Below are 19,130 nucleotides of genomic sequence, written 5' to 3'. Positions count from 1 at the left end.
TAATAATAATAATAACAAATTCTTATATAGCGCATTTTACAATAACCGTATCAATGCGCTTACTGAGTGCCCTGGTCATAGGACCAATAACAGTCCCTTTTTAATGTTTCTCAGCTCCCTGGGGAGTATTATTATTATTAATATTATTATTATTATTATTACAATTAATATTATTTGTACATATATATTGTTGTTTTTATATATATATATACTTTTTTTTTTTTTGGGGGGGGGAGTATTTATTTATTTTTTTTTTTTTTTTGGGGGGTGGGGAACCCATATACCCCGATGTGTGTTTTAGCACTGCATACCCAGTATTTACCCGAGTTCTGTGAAAAAAATATTACTCAGGTGGGATTCGAACCAACGACCATTGCAATTCTAAAGCAGTGTCATACCAACTAGTTGCCATGACACTGCTTTTGTCATATGCCTGTGATTTTTTCACAGAACTCGGGTAACCCACATCAGTGTATATGGGTAAAAACACAAAATTAATATTCTTTATCACCGATGCAAATTTAATATCTATTATACTATTTTTCAAACTTAAACTTATTTTACATGTTGGACAGAGATAGCAAGGAAAGAGTTATACTATATATCAAACTTAAAATTCTTATTTATACTGAAAAAAATAAAGCTGCATCAAACAATTTCAGCAAATATGTGCCAAAAATGTTTTTAAAATCAAAGACAACTTTGCTTGTTTAATAATATTAACCAAAGAAACAAATATCAATTTATAAATACCCCAGACAATCTGAAGCTTGAGTCTAGGGTGATTGACAGCTTGGCATGAAACGTCCAATAATGAATAATGTTAATTATTTCTAAGAAGATATTTAAAAGATATGTTCATGACATGTGCATTCTTCGCAAACACAATGTACATGCTGTAAATTAAAACTTTTAACAAAACATAAAAATATTCACGCCACTTTTGAGCACCTTAATTCCGAAACTAATTTGAATTGGCAATTTAAATTAAATGCGCAACAAAACTAATTTCTTAAACGTTAATTCTCGACATTAAATTTTTTTTTTAACTCACCTGGAAATTTTTATTTTTTTTCCTTTCAAACACAAGAGTATATGCTTACAAACAATAAACAATTTTTTTAGTAATTGTTTCTCACAATTTATATGTTTAAAAAATATATAAAGTTGTTCGGGGGGCTGACTCCGCCTACCCCTTTTGTGACCTCAATCGAGGCAGACTTTGCCTGCAATGCGTATATTAAACACACGTGCAAAATACATGTACGTCCAAGTCGCGAGTTGGTACATTTAAAAAAGTGTTTTTCTGCATTAAGCAGCAATACACCTGGTCGGCATTGAAACGTACAAACTCACGACTTGGTCCGTACATGTACTTTGCAATTGTGTTTACTCTACGCATTACAGGCAAAGTCTGCCTCGATTGACGTCACGAACAGCACCCTCTCGGGTCGGCGTCTACTCTTAAATTTGTAAATAACATAAGAACTGATTTTTTTAAACCTTAGTTAACTGTTTCAAAACTCATCAAAACACATATTAGTGACAAAAGCTTTATTTTGAAAAAATACCACTTCCAGGTGACTTTAATCAATAAACTATCTGCGATGCATTATGTACATTTGGCATTTTCACTTTCAAAATATTTTATTCTTTTGGTGTCCAATGCCACGACCTTTATTCCCAGCTTGACCTCCCCGCCCTCTTTGATTTTCACCACCTTGACCCCCACGACCACCTCTACCTCCTCTCTTTTGTCCTTGACCTCCCTGACCTTGATTCCCACCTCTGTGACCTTGACCTCCTCTGTGACTCTTTCCTCCTCTTCCTCCTCCTCCTCCTCCTCCTCCTCTATGTGGCTCACCAGATACTCCACCAGGCACCGATGTTTGTTGCATATACATCAGCGGTAGAGGGGGGTATGTGGCTTGGGGTACGTTCCCGCCTTTCATACCACCTCCCGAAGCGAGATTTGGGCCTTTTGTACTGTCAGTTTCTGCTTCACTTGTTTTTTCTTGACTACATTTTTTCTTATTTTTTGGCTTAGCATTACCTTTTCTGGGACCACTCGGTCTTGGCCAGCCTTGAACTTCCTCCTCAGCCCCGACAAACATAGGGTACTGCACCTTGCTCGGGGTGTCGAGCATCACATGTCGTTTGTCTCTATAAGATGACAATGTTTCCACGAGACTTTTGGATTGATCCAGAACGTCGATCTTGGTGGTACCTTTAGCATGTTGGGTCAGGTCAAGTAGGTCTTGAGTGTGCTCTTCAAGACTGCACTGATACTCCTTGATAAGGGCATCTTTGTTGTTGAGCATCTTCATTCCCTCCTGGCGACACACCTCTATCTCGTTAATCACCTGGTCGCAGCGTTGATTTAGATTCTCCACTGTGGCAAGAAGGACCCCTCTCGACTTCTTGGTGAGCTTGATCAGCCCCTTGGCGAGCTGTAACTCCTTCTGATTGATCTGCTGCCTCCAAGTGTATGCCTCATCAAGATTGGTACACTTGTGGTCTGGTCTTGGGTGGTCGACCACAGTGCAGTCACGGCATATCAGAAGCTCACAAGTGGAGCAGTAAAACTTCATTTTTTCCTTGTGCAACTCACACATTGTCAACTCACCATCCTCTACTTCGCCCGATTTCGGAGTGCTCTCATTCTCCTCGTCTTCTGGTTCATCCACTTCATCGGCATTCAGGTTGAGTGACTCCAGAAGGCTCTGCAGAGCAAAATTCGTAGTCAGCCCATCTACTCCTTCTGATGGAACAATGGTCACATCACGACACAAGGGACAGACGATTCTAGGTTCGTTGTCGTCCAGGATTTCGTCCAGACATCCCAGACAAAATGTATGCCCACATGTGAGAAGTTTAGGCACAACCAACTTTCCCATACAAATTACACATTCCAGTTGACTGGCAAAGTGGGAAGAAAGAGCAAATTCTACGGACGACATGTTCGATGTTGTACAACTTGCAATTGCACGAATATTGTAAGATAGTATTACAGTGTTTGAATTTTGTTAAAAACGCGCTTATAAAATTGGCGCGCAATGTTGATTTCTTACAAGTTCAAGTTTGCGCTATCGAATTTAATTTGCGCAGTGTATTGCCACAGACCACCAATTGGTGCAAGATATGTGAACAGATTTCCTATGGTACATGTACGAGTAGGATTCTACTCTACTCTACTCACTATATAACTGGTACTCTTCACGTCGCTGTGTTAAGCCAATGCAAAAATAACTGAGTACCAGCCATTGTTCTCTATTATACTGACTGGATAGGACATTGCGCTATGCTGCGTGCATAAACACGCGGCCGAACAATGGCGGCGCAATTCCTTCAAACGGGTAAATTAATGTGCACTTGGTCGAGTTTGAGTCTATCAGTTAAAGTTGTACTTGTGGTAGATTTTCCTCCTAAAGCTTCTGCTGGGGAACTTAACAAAGAGGTCAGGAGAGCGTCGTCTAATTTGCTAATTTTTGTAAATTGAGAATAGAAATAATAATAAGGAGATTATTAATTGATATATTGCTATCGTATTTTTGCTGAAGTTTCCCAGTCAAATGGACCACGCCCATTGATAAGTATGAAAAAGTTTCTGATTGAAATGCAAACAAAGCAAATTAATGATACTGTACATTTTTGTCAATCAAATGCCCTATTAATATTATGACAATGACACATTTCTAAACAAAAACTCGGACGAGAAACTGTATTGGGATTCAGGTACATGTTTTTTTAATTCTTTCAGTTCATTGAGAAACTGACAATAAACCATATAAACTTAAAGACAAAACAAGAGTCGCTCCTATAATTTAAAATTCGAGGGGTTAGGCCTATGCAAACTAAGACTAGAGTACTACATACTCGCTAATATTTAGGGAAAAGGACAAGAAAGATAACAACAATCCCAGCAGGCACACAACGTCTTTCTGACGTCATATTATGGTTGATTTTGAGTCATGACGTCAGATTACCAAAAAGTGACAAGAATCAAACGTAAACTAGACATTAAGTGTTTGTGAACAAACACGAAGCTGTTCCGTGTTGTTTTGCTTGGATTATGTGCTTCATTGCCCAAGGAATATATAACTGAAAAAAGGTTTCAAAAAAGTTGTGTAGCTCTTGTTATAAAGTCTTACTTCCCGGTTGACACGTAAGTAAAGGTCAACATGGGCCCACAGCTACCAAAGATTAATCTGCAATGCCAAGGAGACTATAAAATCGGTTGTTTAGATTTTGATATATAGTCCCACTTCCGGTTGACCCAGAAGTAGAGGTCAACTTGGGGTCACAGTTTTCCAAAGCTAATATCTATTGCCTTAGAGTCTATAACTGAAGTTTGAACATTAGCTTTTTACTTTTTTAGATATGGGCTCACTTCCGGTTGACCCGGAAGTAAAGGTCAACATGGGGTCAAAGTTGTTTCAAACTAATCGTGAATGCCCAAGGAGTCTATAACTGAACAAAAATTGATAATCTGTTGTATATAGTTCTTGAGATATGGTCCCACTTCCGGTTGACATGGAAGTAGGGGTCAACTTGAGGTCACGGTTTTTTAAAGTTAATATTTTATGCCGAAGAAGTTTATAACTGAAAATATTTTGAAAATCTGCTGTATAGTTCTTGAGATATGGTGACACTTCCGGTTGAAGCGGAAGTAGAGGTCAACTTGAGGTCACATTTTTTTCAAATTAATCTCCAACCCCCAAGCAGTGTTTAAGAACAAACAGTTGAAATGTCGGCCGTGAAGTTCTTGAGATATGATGCTGCAAAGATTTCCTAATTAATATGCAAATGAGGGTCACTGGTGGTTAATTAATAAAGAATTTTAATATGTTTTATGATAGGAATTAAGCTAAACATCCTAAAGCTTCCATTTGATATTATTTTACGTGTTTAAAAACACATATTGTAGGATACTCCTTTATTTTCCTACTCCTGCCGATAGGGGGCGCTCTTATGAGACGTTTCAATTGCACGATTTGTGCACGGTAATGTCTGTATCTGACTCTGTATTTGTATGTGTACGTCGCAAAGCACAAAACTGTCATAAAATGTCAAGCTACAATTTCCCCTATAGAACACGGCCCAGTTTTATGGCTCTGTCTGCTTCAACCAAACTCTGCCCATTAATAACAACCACCATTCTTACTGTTCAGGCGCTGAAATAATCTGTGCAATTAGTTCAAAGCAAAGATTACATATGAAAAGCTTCCCCGCGCACAAGCAAAAATATCCCTGCTAAGCTGTGAAATATGCAAGCTTGGAAAGCACACAAACAAAAGAAATCCCTGCTATAAGCAGTCTATTTCGCTTGACGTAAGCGCAAAATTCAATTCTTCTGCAGAGCACTGAATCTTTTTCATTAAGCAAGTTCGCATCATGACTCGACTAGTCGCACCTCAAACGACACTTGTCACACTTGTCGTGTGACACTACGACACTTGTCGAGATAAAATACAGATTCTCAAGATTTGTGCCGCTATGTGCCGCAAAGGCAATATTAATTATGTTGCGAATGGGTGACTAGTGAATTTTACTACTCGACTAGTTGCACCTCAAACCTGACTACGACACTTGTCGAGATAAAATACGGATTCTCAAGATTTGTACCGCTATGTGCCGCGAGGGCAATATTACTTATGTTGCGAATGGGTGTGACTAGTGAAATTTACTACTCGACTAGTCGCACTTCAAACCTAACTACGACACTTGTCGTGATTAAGTATGGATTCTCAAGATTTGTGCCGCTATGCCGCAAGGGCGATATAAATTATGTTGCGAATAGTAGTAAGCAACACAACTGGTTCACCAAACAGGTAGTCGGGACAAATTTTTAATTATGTTGCGAATGGGTGTGACTAGTGAAATTTACTACTCGACTAGCCGCACTTCAAACCTAACTATGACACTTGTCGAGATAAAGTACGGGTTCTCAAGATTTGTGCAGCTATGCCGCAAGGGCAATACTAATTTAAGAAACACAACTGGTTCACCAAACAGGTAGTCGGCACAAATGTCCACGTGTGCGGTGTATCTCTTTACAAAATAATAGCCGATTTGTGTGTACTTGTCATCGCTGCAAACCGAGCTCTTCGGTGTGAATACACACTCGCAAATCGAGGACTTTTAGCACAGCGAGGACGTCCTCGCTTTGAAAAATTGTGATAAATGCAGCATTACAGCCAGTTTGGACGCCACTGAGATATCTGTCACATATCCACCCGCCAACAGAGGGCGGTGTTATTCAACATGGCTGATTAAACAGTTGTAACAGCTCAGAAGTCTCCTCGTTCCTCAATCCTTATTTAGGCCACATGCCAACAATATCTAAGCTTTTGGGACTAATCCTCGGTTTACGTCATTTACGAGAGGAGTATGTGTGAGTTAACACAATTCTGTTGCCGGAGCGGTGGGTTAGCACTCTTGGATGGTTACATCGCCCTCTGTTGATATGAAGTTTCCTTCTTGTAGGTAGTAGAGGCGGCCATTTCTAAATCTGAACTCATTTATGCATGACGGTTAGCTTATTCGATTTGAGTCGGGTAGCGTGGCCGGTTGCAGCTGTCATGGGGACGCATCATAAACATTGAGTGCATTGCATCCACCAGGACCCTAGAGTCAACCATTCGACCCATGGCAGCTCTCGAGAGAAGACAAGAAATGGTGAGTGATCTGAGTGTAAATAAATTTCCATGTAGGCCTAAATAAATCCTTACTGTACTGACTACATCACTATACTATATACAGTCGTTTGACCAGTTAACAATTCCTTACACTTGTCAACAAACACATAGTTAAATGATTGAGGACATGACCAATTTATGTTTATGATTGTTTTCTTTCTTGTTAGTAACTAAGCCGCCACTCTGGAATTCGGAGTTAAAAGGGGAAACTAAAACATAATATAGTTTTAAACTCCATGAAAAAAAAGAAAGACATTTTTCACATGAGTAAATACTCATGTTGCATATTGTATCACCCCTGCGGTATCATAGAATCGTCCAAGTGCGTTGAAAGACAACATGGCGGATATTGCCGTTCGTTACTAAATTCGGGGTCACAAACACCTTTTCTACAGTTACAAATACAATTGTTTCCACAGTTTTAAAGTGATTTGGGTGCATATGACTCTTGTGCATATATTGAATGTTTGACTTATGTTAAAATGTTCTGTGAAAGTGCACTGAAACATTGTTGTCGTGAGGGGTCGTGAGTTGTCGGTATTTAGTGCGACCCTTATGACATGTTCCACTAAACCGATCGACTTTTGTTCGATGAATAACGTATATGTGACATCATTTTTATGTCTTCTTTCTAGTATGAAGAAGGGGACAGCGTCATGGCACTGTGGCCTCCAAACTCGTCATGGTATCCAGCTGTAATCACCTCCATAACCAAAGGTATTTAAAGCCATTGCACCCTTTCGGTACATAAAAAAAAGGAACAGTTCACAGATTTACAAATAATTTACAGGGTTTACAGAAGGTAATGGTGAAAGACTTCTCTTGAAATATGAGTCCATGAAATGCTTAATTTTTTGAGACAACGGTAAAACTATATAAATTCTCGTTAACGAGAATTACGGATTTGTTATAAACACATGTCATGACACGGCGAGAGCACGTTTTAAAGATGGCACAAAGTTGTATGTTTCCCCCACCCCCCACCCCCCAAATGAAATGAAAATTAATCAACCGTTTGCCTTTCATTTTTCAGGGAAGTCACTAATCAAGTACTGTGTGCGTTACACTGATGATGGCATCACACGCTCCTTATTTGAGCACCAGGTGAGTAAATGATGATATCATGTATGAATTCCATCGATATTAATTTAATAACATGCTATGTGTCTTCATAATATTTTATGTTCTGTACAATTGAGACGTTTTTCCAAGGTTGACGTGTTGAGGCAAACAAATGTCCTCTCTAAATGTAACAGAGTGCAAAAACACTTGCTGTTTACGGCAAGCGGCTCGCTTTATAGTAAAAGCTGGATAATAACCAATCCGTGCCACATTGAGTACAATGATCAACACAAATATGGCTCAAAATTGCGTGGTATTCGTTTTACCTCGTCGACAAACACGGTCGGCCATTTATGGGAGTCAAAACTTGGACTCCCATAAATGGCCGACCGTGTTCGTTCGCGACGTAATATGAAAACCGTGCAATTTGGAGTGATACTTGTGTGGATCATTATATTCTACTTGTAAAACATCTTTCTAACCATATGCATTTCATAAGAAACGGTTTCAAACGCTGTTCATAGACCAACTCGACCGATCCAAGGCAACGTGTTCCTTTAAGTTCTGACTAGCTTAGTGCTTATGTATTATTTGCCTATCAATTTAAGGGCACGCTGATCCACTCAACCGTATATATTTTATTCGTGTCACAATCCTAATCATATCTCAGTGGTGTTAATTATGTCATTTATCTTTTCCTTGCTAGCTGGCCCATCAAACATCAGGTTTTCAGTCTGATACTTCAAGGTGTGTCAACCCCAACACCAATTGCAGGGATGACGATGACCCACAAGCTATTTTTCAGTCTGATCCTTCAAGGTCTGTCAACCCCAACACCAGTTCCTGGGATGACGATGACCCACAAGCTATTTTTCAGTCTGATCCTTCAAGTTGTGTCAACCCCCACACCAGTGCCTGCGATGACGATGACCCACAAGCTATGTTAGAAACTGCCGAGCTTCACCAAAGCAATGAAGCTGTAGGATGTGAAACAAATGATTCGAGTGAGAAGTGTGCCGTAACAGTCATGCAGACCGATAATGTCGGTAGACAAAGGAAATGGGACAAAAAACACTATTGCTTGTACTGTGATGAGCCTCAGGCCAAGTTACCCTGTCATCTTCAGTCGCGTCACAAAGAGGAGAGGGAAGTTGTAGAGATAGCATCGGAGACCGACGTTAGTGCCCGCAAGAAACTTCTGTTATACATCCGCAATATTGGTAATCACAGACACAATTGCCAAGTCCTTAGAGAGGGAAAGGGTGTCCTTATTATAGTATACAGACCAAATCATGAGGCATCTCCACACGCATATGGACCATGCATACATTGTTATGGCTATTACGTGCGTCTTGATCTTTGGCGTCATCAGTGCCCACTTAAGCCTGCGCTCCCTGCACAGACTGATGGTAGCAGTAGGAGAGGTCGTGTTAGGGGGCGAGTAGCTAACAAGTGATTTGTTAAAACCACCCCCTGCTGGTGTATCTTTCCAGAACAAGGTTCTTAGTTCTATTAGGAGAGACAATGTTGGTCTGATTATCAAGAATGATTCTTTGATTATGGAAGTTGCCAAACGTGAATACCTTAGACTTGGCCACGATGTTACCCAACATGGCTACATTCGGAACAAACTACGAGAACTTGGTCGTCTTGTTATACAACTGAGACAAAACACCCACCAACCAAATGCATCACTGGAAGTATTCGTGCATCCCCGCCATCTGAATGATATCGTCAAGGCTGTTCATGATGTCGCCGGCTTCAGTGAAGGAAAACAGATGTATCACGTTCCATCTCTAGCACTCAAGATTGGACATTCCATCAAGAGATGTGCACTCATACTTCAAGCAAGTGCTTTAGAGTTTAATCTTAGGCAAAAAGCGGAACAGGCCGAACAGTTTAGGCAGTTATGTGAAATAAAGTGGCCAGAACTTGTGTCAACGCACGCCCACAGAACACTGTACCAAGGAAAGCGCAACAAACCTGCTGATCTCCCCACAAATGCAGATGTGGTGAAAATCTCATCGTTCCTTCATGAAACTGGCAACCGGGAAGTGCAGCTCCTACACTCTGCTAAGGGCCATGAAATTACACCAGCTTGGAAGAAATTGAATGAAGTCACACTGTGCCATCTCATTATCTTCAACCGCAGACGACAGGGGGAAGTATCCAAAATGAAACTTGAAGATTTTCAGAAGCAAAGTAGTGCAGCCATTGTGAATGGTGATTGCGTGATGACTGATCTTGAACGGCACCTCTGTAAAATGTTCAAAGTCATTGAAATAGTTGGTAAGAGGGGCAGAACTGTTCCTGTGCTTCTTGGTACTGATGTGATGGCGTGGTTGAAGGCTCTGGTCGCAAATAGAAATGCAGCTGGAGTGGCACAAGACAATATATTCTTATTCGCACGAAGTTGTTACGGAGGCTCAGGTCATATACGAGGAAGCGACTGTCTACGAGCATATGCAAATCAGGCGGGCCTTGAGAATGCTGATAGCATGCGGTCTACAAAGCTTCGTAAACATGTAGCGACTGTTTCACAAATTCTGGCCTTGAATGAACATCAGCTTGAAACACTTGCAGACTTCATGGGTCATGATTTGCGGGTCCATCGTGAGTACTACCGGTTGCCAGACACTGTCCAGAGGGTTACCAAACTGTCTAGACTTTTCCTCAGCTTGGAGAGAGGCAACTTGGTTTCGCAACATGGCAAATCTTTGGAGGAGTTGCATGTTACTGGAGGTAAACAAACCCGTTTTTAACTTGTCTTTCCAAATTAATTCAAACTGTGGTAACTCCCCCCCATAACATTCATTCACTGTACAACCTCCCCCACCCCCCCCCCCCCCCAATGGATTGGCCAACATGTTTAGGTGTGTGCGCCAAAAAGCAAGCATACCTAAATGTTACAATTGCTCTTTGTTTTGGGGGCATGATAACTCGGCCTGTGGCCGTCATCACCTAACTGCCCCCCCCCCCCCATTTTGAACATCATTCACTGTACACCCCAAACCCCACACACCCAACCCAACGGATTGGCCCACATTTTTATTTGTGTGCCAGAAAGCAATCAAAGCTAACTGTAGAAGTTTTATTTCTTTTTATTGCAGAAGGCTTCAGCAGCGATGACGACAGCAGTGATTCAGGTGACTCGTGTGACCCAGCTTTGGAGGACAGTGCTGATGACAGTAAGTTTGTAATATTTGTGACTGCCTATATCTCTTGTAGGTCTCTTGCATATGCTGGTCCTATTCCCTGTTGACCGACCCCCTAGACCCAAATGCGATAAGATGCCAGACTCCGTTTGCTTTCAACAAATTTAAGGTGTCATGCACCACCAAAGTACAGTCATAACCTAAAGTCACTCTGTAGGCACAGCCGAGTGATTAGCCCATCTCGGCACCTCATTTTGTACGGTAGCATGAAACAAGATGGCTGCTTCTTGTCAGGCATTTTCTGCAGGTACCTTTATCGCATTCTTTTGTGCTCAGTTGCGTATTGATTTACTCGAGGAGTAAATGTCACATCGGTAACATGAACATATTTAGGTTATGTATACGCCCCATTTGATTTTGTTGACTAATTTACCTCTTCTTTCCTGTGTGTTGTAGGAAGGCCACCAACCCAAACGGATCCAGCTCCAAAAGATCGACAAGTCAAGCGTCGACAATTCAAGCGACGCCCCTGGACTGCCCAGGAAAAGAAAGACGTCACCGAGGGCTTGCAGAGATTCTTGTTGCTGAAGAAGATTCCAGGGAAACGTGACATTGAATCGTCCTGTCCTGTGGCATTGCAGACCAGAACTTGGAGAAACATTAAGGACTTTTGTAGAAACACGATGACACTTCAACAAATTTAAGGTCTCATGCACCACCAAAGTACAGTCATAACCTAGAGTGACTCTGTAGGCACAGCCAAATTATTAGTCTAGACCTTTGGCCTGCCCCCCCCCCCCCCCAAGAACAAGAAAATACATGTACCACCCCTAACAACATTTCCTAGAAGGCCAGTATACACATTGACATTAGTGAACCGCAAGAACAAGGATTCATGTGTTATGTCCTCACATCGATAGGTACCATTCGACTTTTTATAGCAGTGTCGGGAGCGTGGTGTATAATTATTAGCTGTGATTGTAAGTGGTCTGAATGCGCTGCCGGACGGGTGAGCCGGACAAGACTCGCCCGGTCGGTAATGGTGTTGAACAACTTCGAACAACTTCCGTTGTCTTGCGTTTCATTATAACACGAGGACCGGATCATAATTACAACGTAGCTGGTAGATTTGTCCCTGAATTGGAAGCTGCTGTACTATAAGTGTAACGTCGTAGTGTAGTACTAGTAGTATGGCAAGAGTTAGTTTATGAAATTGAACTTTACTTGTAGTTTGTTGTTCAGCCACACGCCATCTTCTACCGTCTGGTATGTTTTCGACAACACATATTTTCGATCCCCAACTTTGATTTACCGCGAGAAACGTAATGAATAATATATGTCTACATTAAGACAAAATTAACAGCTGGGTTTCTTTTCTCATCTGGTCTGTGTTTGTGCTTCAAGGGGATGGGGTGTGTTGTACTGTCATATTATGCCCAACACCTAAGAATTCTTACCAAGTAGCCATCTGGCCGGAAACCCATGACACCTGGATACTTTTTTAACCTTTCTCAAACACATTTCACATGGTCTAATTTTCTTCCTTCTATTTCTAAACCCATGATTGATGCATTAAACGCGGTTGTTATATTTTGTTGAAAGTTTCTGTAGTTGTGTTGCAAATTATACACCACTGATTTCCAGCGACTAACAGTTTTGTTTTACTAGTAGGGATTTCTCCATCGCCCGCCGCCATTGCAACTACAGCCACGGCTTGTTTACAATTACGTCGACGAGCACGAATGTGCGAGTGCTTGCAGAACGTTGTGATTGACATCGCAGCGAGAGTTTATAGGTCAACCAACAACCAATGAGAACGGGTTGTTAGTAAACATTAGCATAATGAGCTCCGCCCTAAATTTTGGCAGATACAAAACCATCAAGGCGCTACTTAGGAAGAACCCATGTACCGTAAGTGTACCGTATACAGATGGTACATGTACATGTACTGTACGTATGTGTACATACGCTGTACACGTATGCACTGTGTTATGTATGAGGGTGCGCTGGCGGAATTCAGTGATGGGGACTGGGATTTTGCAAGGCTATAGCCATTGGTCCCATGTGTTGTGTAACGCGTGTAAAGATCCAAGTGCACTTAATCGAAAAGAGAAGAGGTCGCCCCGGTGTTCTTTGCTGTGGCTGCTTTATGCGGCGTAGCACCTTGTAACCCCTTCTCAGGTGCTACATTATTGGTTCTCGGAATTCATCACTTCAATAGTAAACCTTCTTTCTGAAAGTTGGTAAAATTATTCTAAGCGCTTTGAGTACATTAATTTGTTGGTAGAGGAGTGCGCAATATATAAAGACTTCGATGTTAATTCAATTTCGTTTTGAGGCATTCAAGCTCCTAGCACATTCAGCCTGTTTCATGACACACAATTATCATTCAATTTAGCAAAGCTGGTTCGACTAGAGATTTTGCTGATTTAATCATTTTCAATTTCGTAAAGAGGCAATCAATTTCGCTAAACGAGGATTCAAATAAGTACGACTAAAGAAATACGAAAAAACAGATGTAACAATGTAAAAGGCAACTGTTTTATACCTTTAATTTTAAATCAAGCGACCTTATTTTTTTGTTGTTATGTTTCCAGTAGACTTTACCTGGGGCCCATGAGGTTGTTTTTCTTCTTCTTTATATTTTTCGGAGACCTTTAATGGTTAACTGACCCAGACCTGATATTTAAATGTGTTGTCATATTATGTTCGGAGACCTTTAATGGTTAACTGACCAATTATGTTCAAAAGTGGCAAAACAAATGAACCGCATACCATTAACAATTGTAAGGAAACAAAACAATTAACCAAGCGTTTTTAAGATTGCACAAATTAAATTCCAGAATTGACTGCCCAAAACTGAAATTGAATGACTAAACACAAGCCTCAAGAAAACTCCTGAATGCAGCTTCAAAGAAATGTTAAATTGAATGACGTACAATGACTAATCTTAAAAAGAAATCCAATAACCCTTTTCAGTAGCATTCGATTTCGTGCGAAATAGAATAGGCTGTGGTTAAATTGGCTGCTCACTTTCCGAAACTGACCGAGAAAAGCTATATTAAAAGGATATTTTTAGAAATCACAGTTTCATCCAATAATAGTGTTACATAATACGTCACACATCGATCATGTGGTGTCATCTGGAACCATTCAGACAACAGAACTGACTTGGAAAAAATAATGTGCGGCTGCAGCTAAAACAGCACTCTTGAGTTTCCGGCCGATTGGGGTCATCAACGTCAGTTTTGCTCTTACTCTCATGACTACATCAGCGTACCCTTTCAAGACGTTTGGTGACTAGGCTGGTGACTCGGCAAAGTTCAAGTATGGCGTCTCCTTCAGCACGGATCAACTCAAAGTTCTACGTGCTCACTTATTTAGTTGATCGACCTAACGTAGTTTCTACTAAATATATTCCGAATCGTATTCTTAAAGAAAGTGATTTTGTCTTGAGCAAATAAATTTTGTCAAAAGTCGAATGTGAACCTTGGACCCTTAATGCTTCGGCGCTCTCCAACTAAGTTATAAATCCTTAATGTTTGCGGTTTACCTACTTTGCCAGAAATGTTTAAAATTAACATTTTTTTTTAAAACAATACTAGAACAAAAGAGAACGAGAAAGCAAGTGACTAGGAGTATAGAGTAAGGGTATAACCGAGAGTGAAGCTAAACAAAATCCACCCAAACCACAATTGTTGTAAATGTGCTCCTTTGTTAAGGCTTGCTCAAACTATGACGGATAGGGTTACGGCAAGCTACGTAAAGCAAGCTGACGAATCCGCTAGCGACAGCAGACGGCTGCAAAAAAAAAAAAAAAAAAGATAGTCGCGTCAGTCGCTACTATGTAAGCCAGCCTTTAAGGCACGGTCCGATGAGAACGAAAACGAGAAATAAAAAATGCACGACCTCGATTGGTTGAATTGCTCCAAGCAGAATACGCCCACGCTTGTTCAACCAATCAAGGGCGTGCATTTTTACTGTTTCGTTTTCGTTCTCGTTATCGGGGATTGTGTGACCGGGCCTTTAAGGCTAGCTCACGTAGAAGCGGCAAAGTGACGGCAAAAGGTAGGAAACCAAGATTTGCTGACAGGGGAGGGGGGCACACGACCTTCAGCAAACAACAGGAAAAAAGGTCAGACGTCTGGCAGCGGATTGGATGGCGGCAAGGAACGGCAGCTGACGGTGGGTTGCAACGACAATGACGTGACTCAGTTGCCGATATCTAAACTTCTGTTTGCAGGTCGTTTAAATAGTCTAGTTTGGCGTTCCCACTCTTCACGGTGTTTCGGTCATCCACTCAGGCAACGACCACAGACGAAATTGTGACGACCTCAAAACGACTAGAGACGTACTCGCTCGGCATGGAAACGTCATGCGACTGATTGCGGCCGTCTGCGTCAAGGCAATGAGGGTTGCGTTTTACAACGAAATTTTGCAAATGTGGCAGTTTTGCCGACTGTTAAAGATGCTATGTCAGATTTTTGGCTGATTTGACCCAACATTTTTCAATAGGTGTTTTGATGGGGGTCAAGACAAGCTTTCATTTGAGCCATTGCTCGAAAAAGTCCGCCAATTATTAGTAGCAGTGAAATAAAGTGCTCAAAATTAGTTTTTGTCGGGAATATTTCACGTGACCAATTCATATTTGTTTTATAAGAAACGTTTTAAATGTTTGTCATGGTTCCTGACCATTAAAAGTAAAAGTTGAACTTTTTTTCGTTAGAGCGGGTGATACTCTTTGAAATACCATTCACTCAAAAAATTTTATTTTTTAATGTTTGGGGCCAACAATCTGACATTAGCATCTTTAACGGCAATTGACGGCAACACACGATGATTTGCGGCACATCCAAAATTGCAATATACAGCTCAACGCTGATTGCCGTGCCCCCTATTCGTCATAATGTGAACAAGCCTTGACAAAGGAGCAACTGTCCTGCTGAGAACGTACCATCATTGTAGTGTATCCTGTTTGCCATTTTTTGTTAACGTTGAAACTGTGTCCGTTTTGTCAGTTTTGTTGAAACATTCTTGTAAGATGGCAACAAAATGCCTTAAACCAAGAGGAATCGATTACCATGTAAAACAGAACAACTGTCCCATGAAATTATCAGTTTAAACCTTTGCAGGAAGCAAATTCGCCTTGCTTCGGTTGACCCTTGCCCCCTCGGGTTCAACAAGACCATCATTATCTTATAGGGTACACATATTGTATAATTTCAATCCGAAATACTTGTTTTCAAACATTTAAACTAATGCCATGTCAATCTGAAATACTTGTTTTCAAAAATTTAGACTAAATTGCAATGGTCACGTCAAACAATGCAGTATGATAATAATGTACAGTTATTTAAAGACACTGGACACTATTGGTAGTTGCCAGAGACCAGTCTTCTTACTTGGTGTATCTCAACATATGCATAAAATAACAAACCTATGAACATTTGAATTCAATTGGTCGTCGAAGTTGCGAGATATTAATGAATTAAAAGAAGAACAAGCCTTGTCACACCAAATTGTGTGCTTTCAAAATCTAATTCTGAGGTCTCGAAATCAAATAGGTGGAAAATAACTGCTTTCTCAAAACTACATCACTTCAGAGGGAGCCGTTTCTCACAATGTTGTTATACTATCAACAGCTCTCCATTGCTTGTTACCAAGTAAGGTTTTTGCTAGTACTTATTTTTAAGTGATTATCAATAGTGTCCACTGCCTTTAAACACTATGTTTTAAAGGAACAGTCGATGCAGAAAAATAACAGTCAAATTTTTGAACCATAGATATTGCACTGAAAACCAGCGTAAGAAATGCCTCGTCCAAAACCGTCTGCAAGTAGCGTGAGAAAAAAACCTTTGAGGCAATGCTTTACGACATGGTTTCAAAGGGAGATGCAACTTGGTGCACATGTTTGTGAATTTCCAGTTGCATGTTTTGTTTCATGTGTAGAGTAACCGTCACTGAACCGTACATTTATCTGTATTAGATAAAAAAAAAAAAATAAAAAAAAACATTTGACCGGTATTTTGTGAAAACATGTCCCCGGAAATTCTGTTAACCATTATGGCAGGTGTGTCAGGAGATTCTGTTCTCCCAAAGATTCAATCCCCGTATACGGCAAACTGGTTACGAACTACTTTTTTGTAGCGCCCTCTGTTTAATCGCCCTCTTTGAGCCCATTGTTAGTTTCACAAACAAAATAATCTCCGGCAGACTGATATCCCTGGGACGCCGGCCGGGCGCCGAGTCCAGGAGAAGTGCTCGTGGCCCTTTTGGGGGCATGGAATGTTGCCTCTTTTATATAATTTCCGTGAGCGGTGACCATGGTCGCCTCTTCTGAAAGCGCCCTCTTTTGATTCAATGTGCTTCAGACCGTATTGCTATCAGAATCTCCGAGGACAAAACTCAAAAGCACTCCGGCGCATTTGAATGTTTTTGCACCAGATTTAGCGCGCCTTTACAAATGCTGTGTTCTTATTAGTATTATAACCGCGGCCCAATAACAGCTGGGGCCCGGTCATTTTGTTTGTTTGCAGTTTTTGTTCAGGAGCAGGAATTGGGACATTTTTGGTCGTCAGACAAATATGCCGAATTTTGTTCTTCCTACTAGCGGGGCCTAGTCTAGGCTAGATCCCTGTCTTTATGATGCTGTTCAAAACTCGTGATACCATTGGATAAAATGATATTATTGAATAACATATATAGAGTTATTATATAACTTCATGATTAAAAAGCAGTTACTTAAAGCTTCGGTATCTGTGTGTTGATTGGTTCGAGATATTAACCCCGGACAAATCAAAACATGGATAATTGGAAAGCTTATTTTTTTAATGCCAAACATTACTAAATGTTGCGGGAAAGATGTTGTATAGCAATTTCCTCTTGAATAAACTATTGAACTTGACATAGAAACTCGAGTCTGATGATGTCAAATACAATGTTCCCAATTAACAGTAAACTTACACAGTTTGAAGATAGAAAGGTAAAAACTTTCCCTCAAATTATCACTGAGGATCTTTAGTTCTTGAGAAACGGGTAGAAACAAATTAGCAAACACTAGTCAAGCTTGTTAAACGTTTTAATCAGTAATGGTATTTAAAGGCAGTGGACACTATTGGTAATTACTCAAAATAATTATTAGCATAAAACCTTTCTTGGTAACAAGTAATGGGGAGATGTTGATAGTATAAAACATTGTGAGAAACGGCTCCCTCTGAAGTAATGTACTTTTCGAGAAAGAAGTAATTTTCCACGAGTTTGATTTCGAGACCTAAGAAATTGAGGTCTCGAAATCAAGTATCTGAAAGCACACAACTTCGTGTGACAAGAGTTTTTTTTTTTTTCAATATTATCTCGCGACTTTGACGACCGATTGTGCTTAAACTTTCACAGGTTTGTTATTTTATGCATATGCCGAGATACACCAACTGTGAAAGCTAGTCTTTGACAATTACCAATAGTGTTCAATGTCTTTAAATACCCAATTAATACTCAAAACAACCAAACCAAAACGATCGACTGATATGGCTAAAATGTTTATTTCTTAAAATGTTTTTAAGTGACACCTCACTATAGACGATGTGACCTCTGACGTCACACAAAAACCATAACATGATTCGCGCGCATACCGCCGGGCAAAACCTTTGTGTTTTGGCAGCCAGCTAGAGGGTGTACGCAATCTTACTATGACTACGCAACTCAGTGCCCGGCGAAACATGACGTATAGAGTGTTTTGTCAACAGAGGGCGGTTTGATGTAAACATAGGTCACATCGTCTATAGAACCATGACTTACTTCTAGTACACTAAATGATTAAAAGTTTATTTAGAGATGATGCTTTGTAGAGATACATGTACCAATTATTATGTTAAGTAATCTAACAATCATTAAGCAATACGATTATTAACTGTATTTTTGACGACATTTGATACTTTTTTTTTTTTTTTTTTTTGTATCCAAGTCCTGTTCCAATCGAAGTGAGGAAAGTTACATAAATTTAACCTCACACTAAGATGGGGTATTTTGTTTCTGTAATATATTTTTTGTACAGTATGTTTTTAGGCCGTTTTTATTGAATCTCATTTATAATTAGAATTAAACCAATCGATGTACAGAAATGTACACCCCCTCCTTGACATGTTATAATTAGTGGGACATCAATGAACGATTAATATAGAAGTGGCTCACCAAGTGTTTCATCTGCATTAAAATAAAA

General features: G+C 40.2%; 3 protein-coding genes and 1 pseudogene across 3 annotated transcripts; 3 read left to right on the top strand and 1 right to left on the bottom strand.

The window, feature by feature from the left end:
• Positions 1–19,130, top strand: part of LOC139950986 (alkaline phosphatase-like) — a 176,820-nt pseudogene that overhangs the window by 16,747 nt on the left and 140,943 nt on the right.
• Positions 269–3,215, bottom strand: LOC139950435 (tripartite motif-containing protein 2-like). Its single transcript, XM_071949117.1, has one exon. The coding sequence runs from the start codon at positions 2,958–2,960 to the stop codon at positions 1,638–1,640; it is 1,323 nt and encodes a 440-aa protein (XP_071805218.1). The 5' UTR covers positions 2,961–3,215; the 3' UTR covers positions 269–1,637.
• LOC139950906 (uncharacterized) lies at positions 6,453–9,425 on the top strand. Its single transcript, XM_071949748.1, has 5 exons — positions 6,453–6,678; positions 7,334–7,415; positions 7,732–7,802; positions 8,467–8,937; positions 9,327–9,425. The coding sequence occupies exons 1-5, from the start codon at positions 6,649–6,651 to the stop codon at positions 9,423–9,425; spliced, it is 753 nt and encodes a 250-aa protein (XP_071805849.1). The 5' UTR covers positions 6,453–6,648.
• Positions 9,334–11,703, top strand: LOC139950442 (uncharacterized). The gene is made up of 3 exons (XM_071949123.1): positions 9,334–10,502; positions 10,871–10,948; positions 11,372–11,703. Exons 1-3 carry the CDS (start codon positions 9,539–9,541, stop codon positions 11,617–11,619), a joined length of 1,290 nt encoding a protein of 429 aa, XP_071805224.1. The 5' UTR covers positions 9,334–9,538; the 3' UTR covers positions 11,620–11,703.

This window comes from Asterias amurensis, chromosome 18, assembly GCF_032118995.1.
Source record: "Asterias amurensis chromosome 18, ASM3211899v1".
NCBI lineage: Eukaryota > Metazoa > Echinodermata > Asteroidea > Forcipulatida > Asteriidae > Asterias > Asterias amurensis.
Note: the sequence above shows the minus strand (reverse complement) of the source record. Positions and strands in the feature narration are given on the sequence as shown.

Coding starts and splice junctions, on each gene's coding strand:
- LOC139950435 (XM_071949117.1), bottom strand. CDS start 2,960: ATGTCGTCCGTAGAATTTGCTCTTTCTTCCCACTTTGCCAGTCAACTG.
- LOC139950906 (XM_071949748.1), top strand. CDS start 6,649: ATGGCAGCTCTCGAGAGAAGACAAGAAATG. Junction 7,416..7,731: donor AATCACCTCCATAACCAAAG/GTATTTAAAGCC, acceptor TTCATTTTTCAG/GGAAGTCACTAATCAAGTAC. Junction 7,803..8,466: donor GCTCCTTATTTGAGCACCAG/GTGAGTAAATGA, acceptor TTTCCTTGCTAG/CTGGCCCATCAAACATCAGG.
- LOC139950442 (XM_071949123.1), top strand. CDS start 9,539: ATGTATCACGTTCCATCTCTAGCACTCAAGATTGGACATTCCATCAAG. Junction 10,503..10,870: donor GGAGTTGCATGTTACTGGAG/GTAAACAAACCC, acceptor TTTTTATTGCAG/AAGGCTTCAGCAGCGATGAC. Junction 10,949..11,371: donor GGAGGACAGTGCTGATGACA/GTAAGTTTGTAA, acceptor TGTGTGTTGTAG/GAAGGCCACCAACCCAAACG.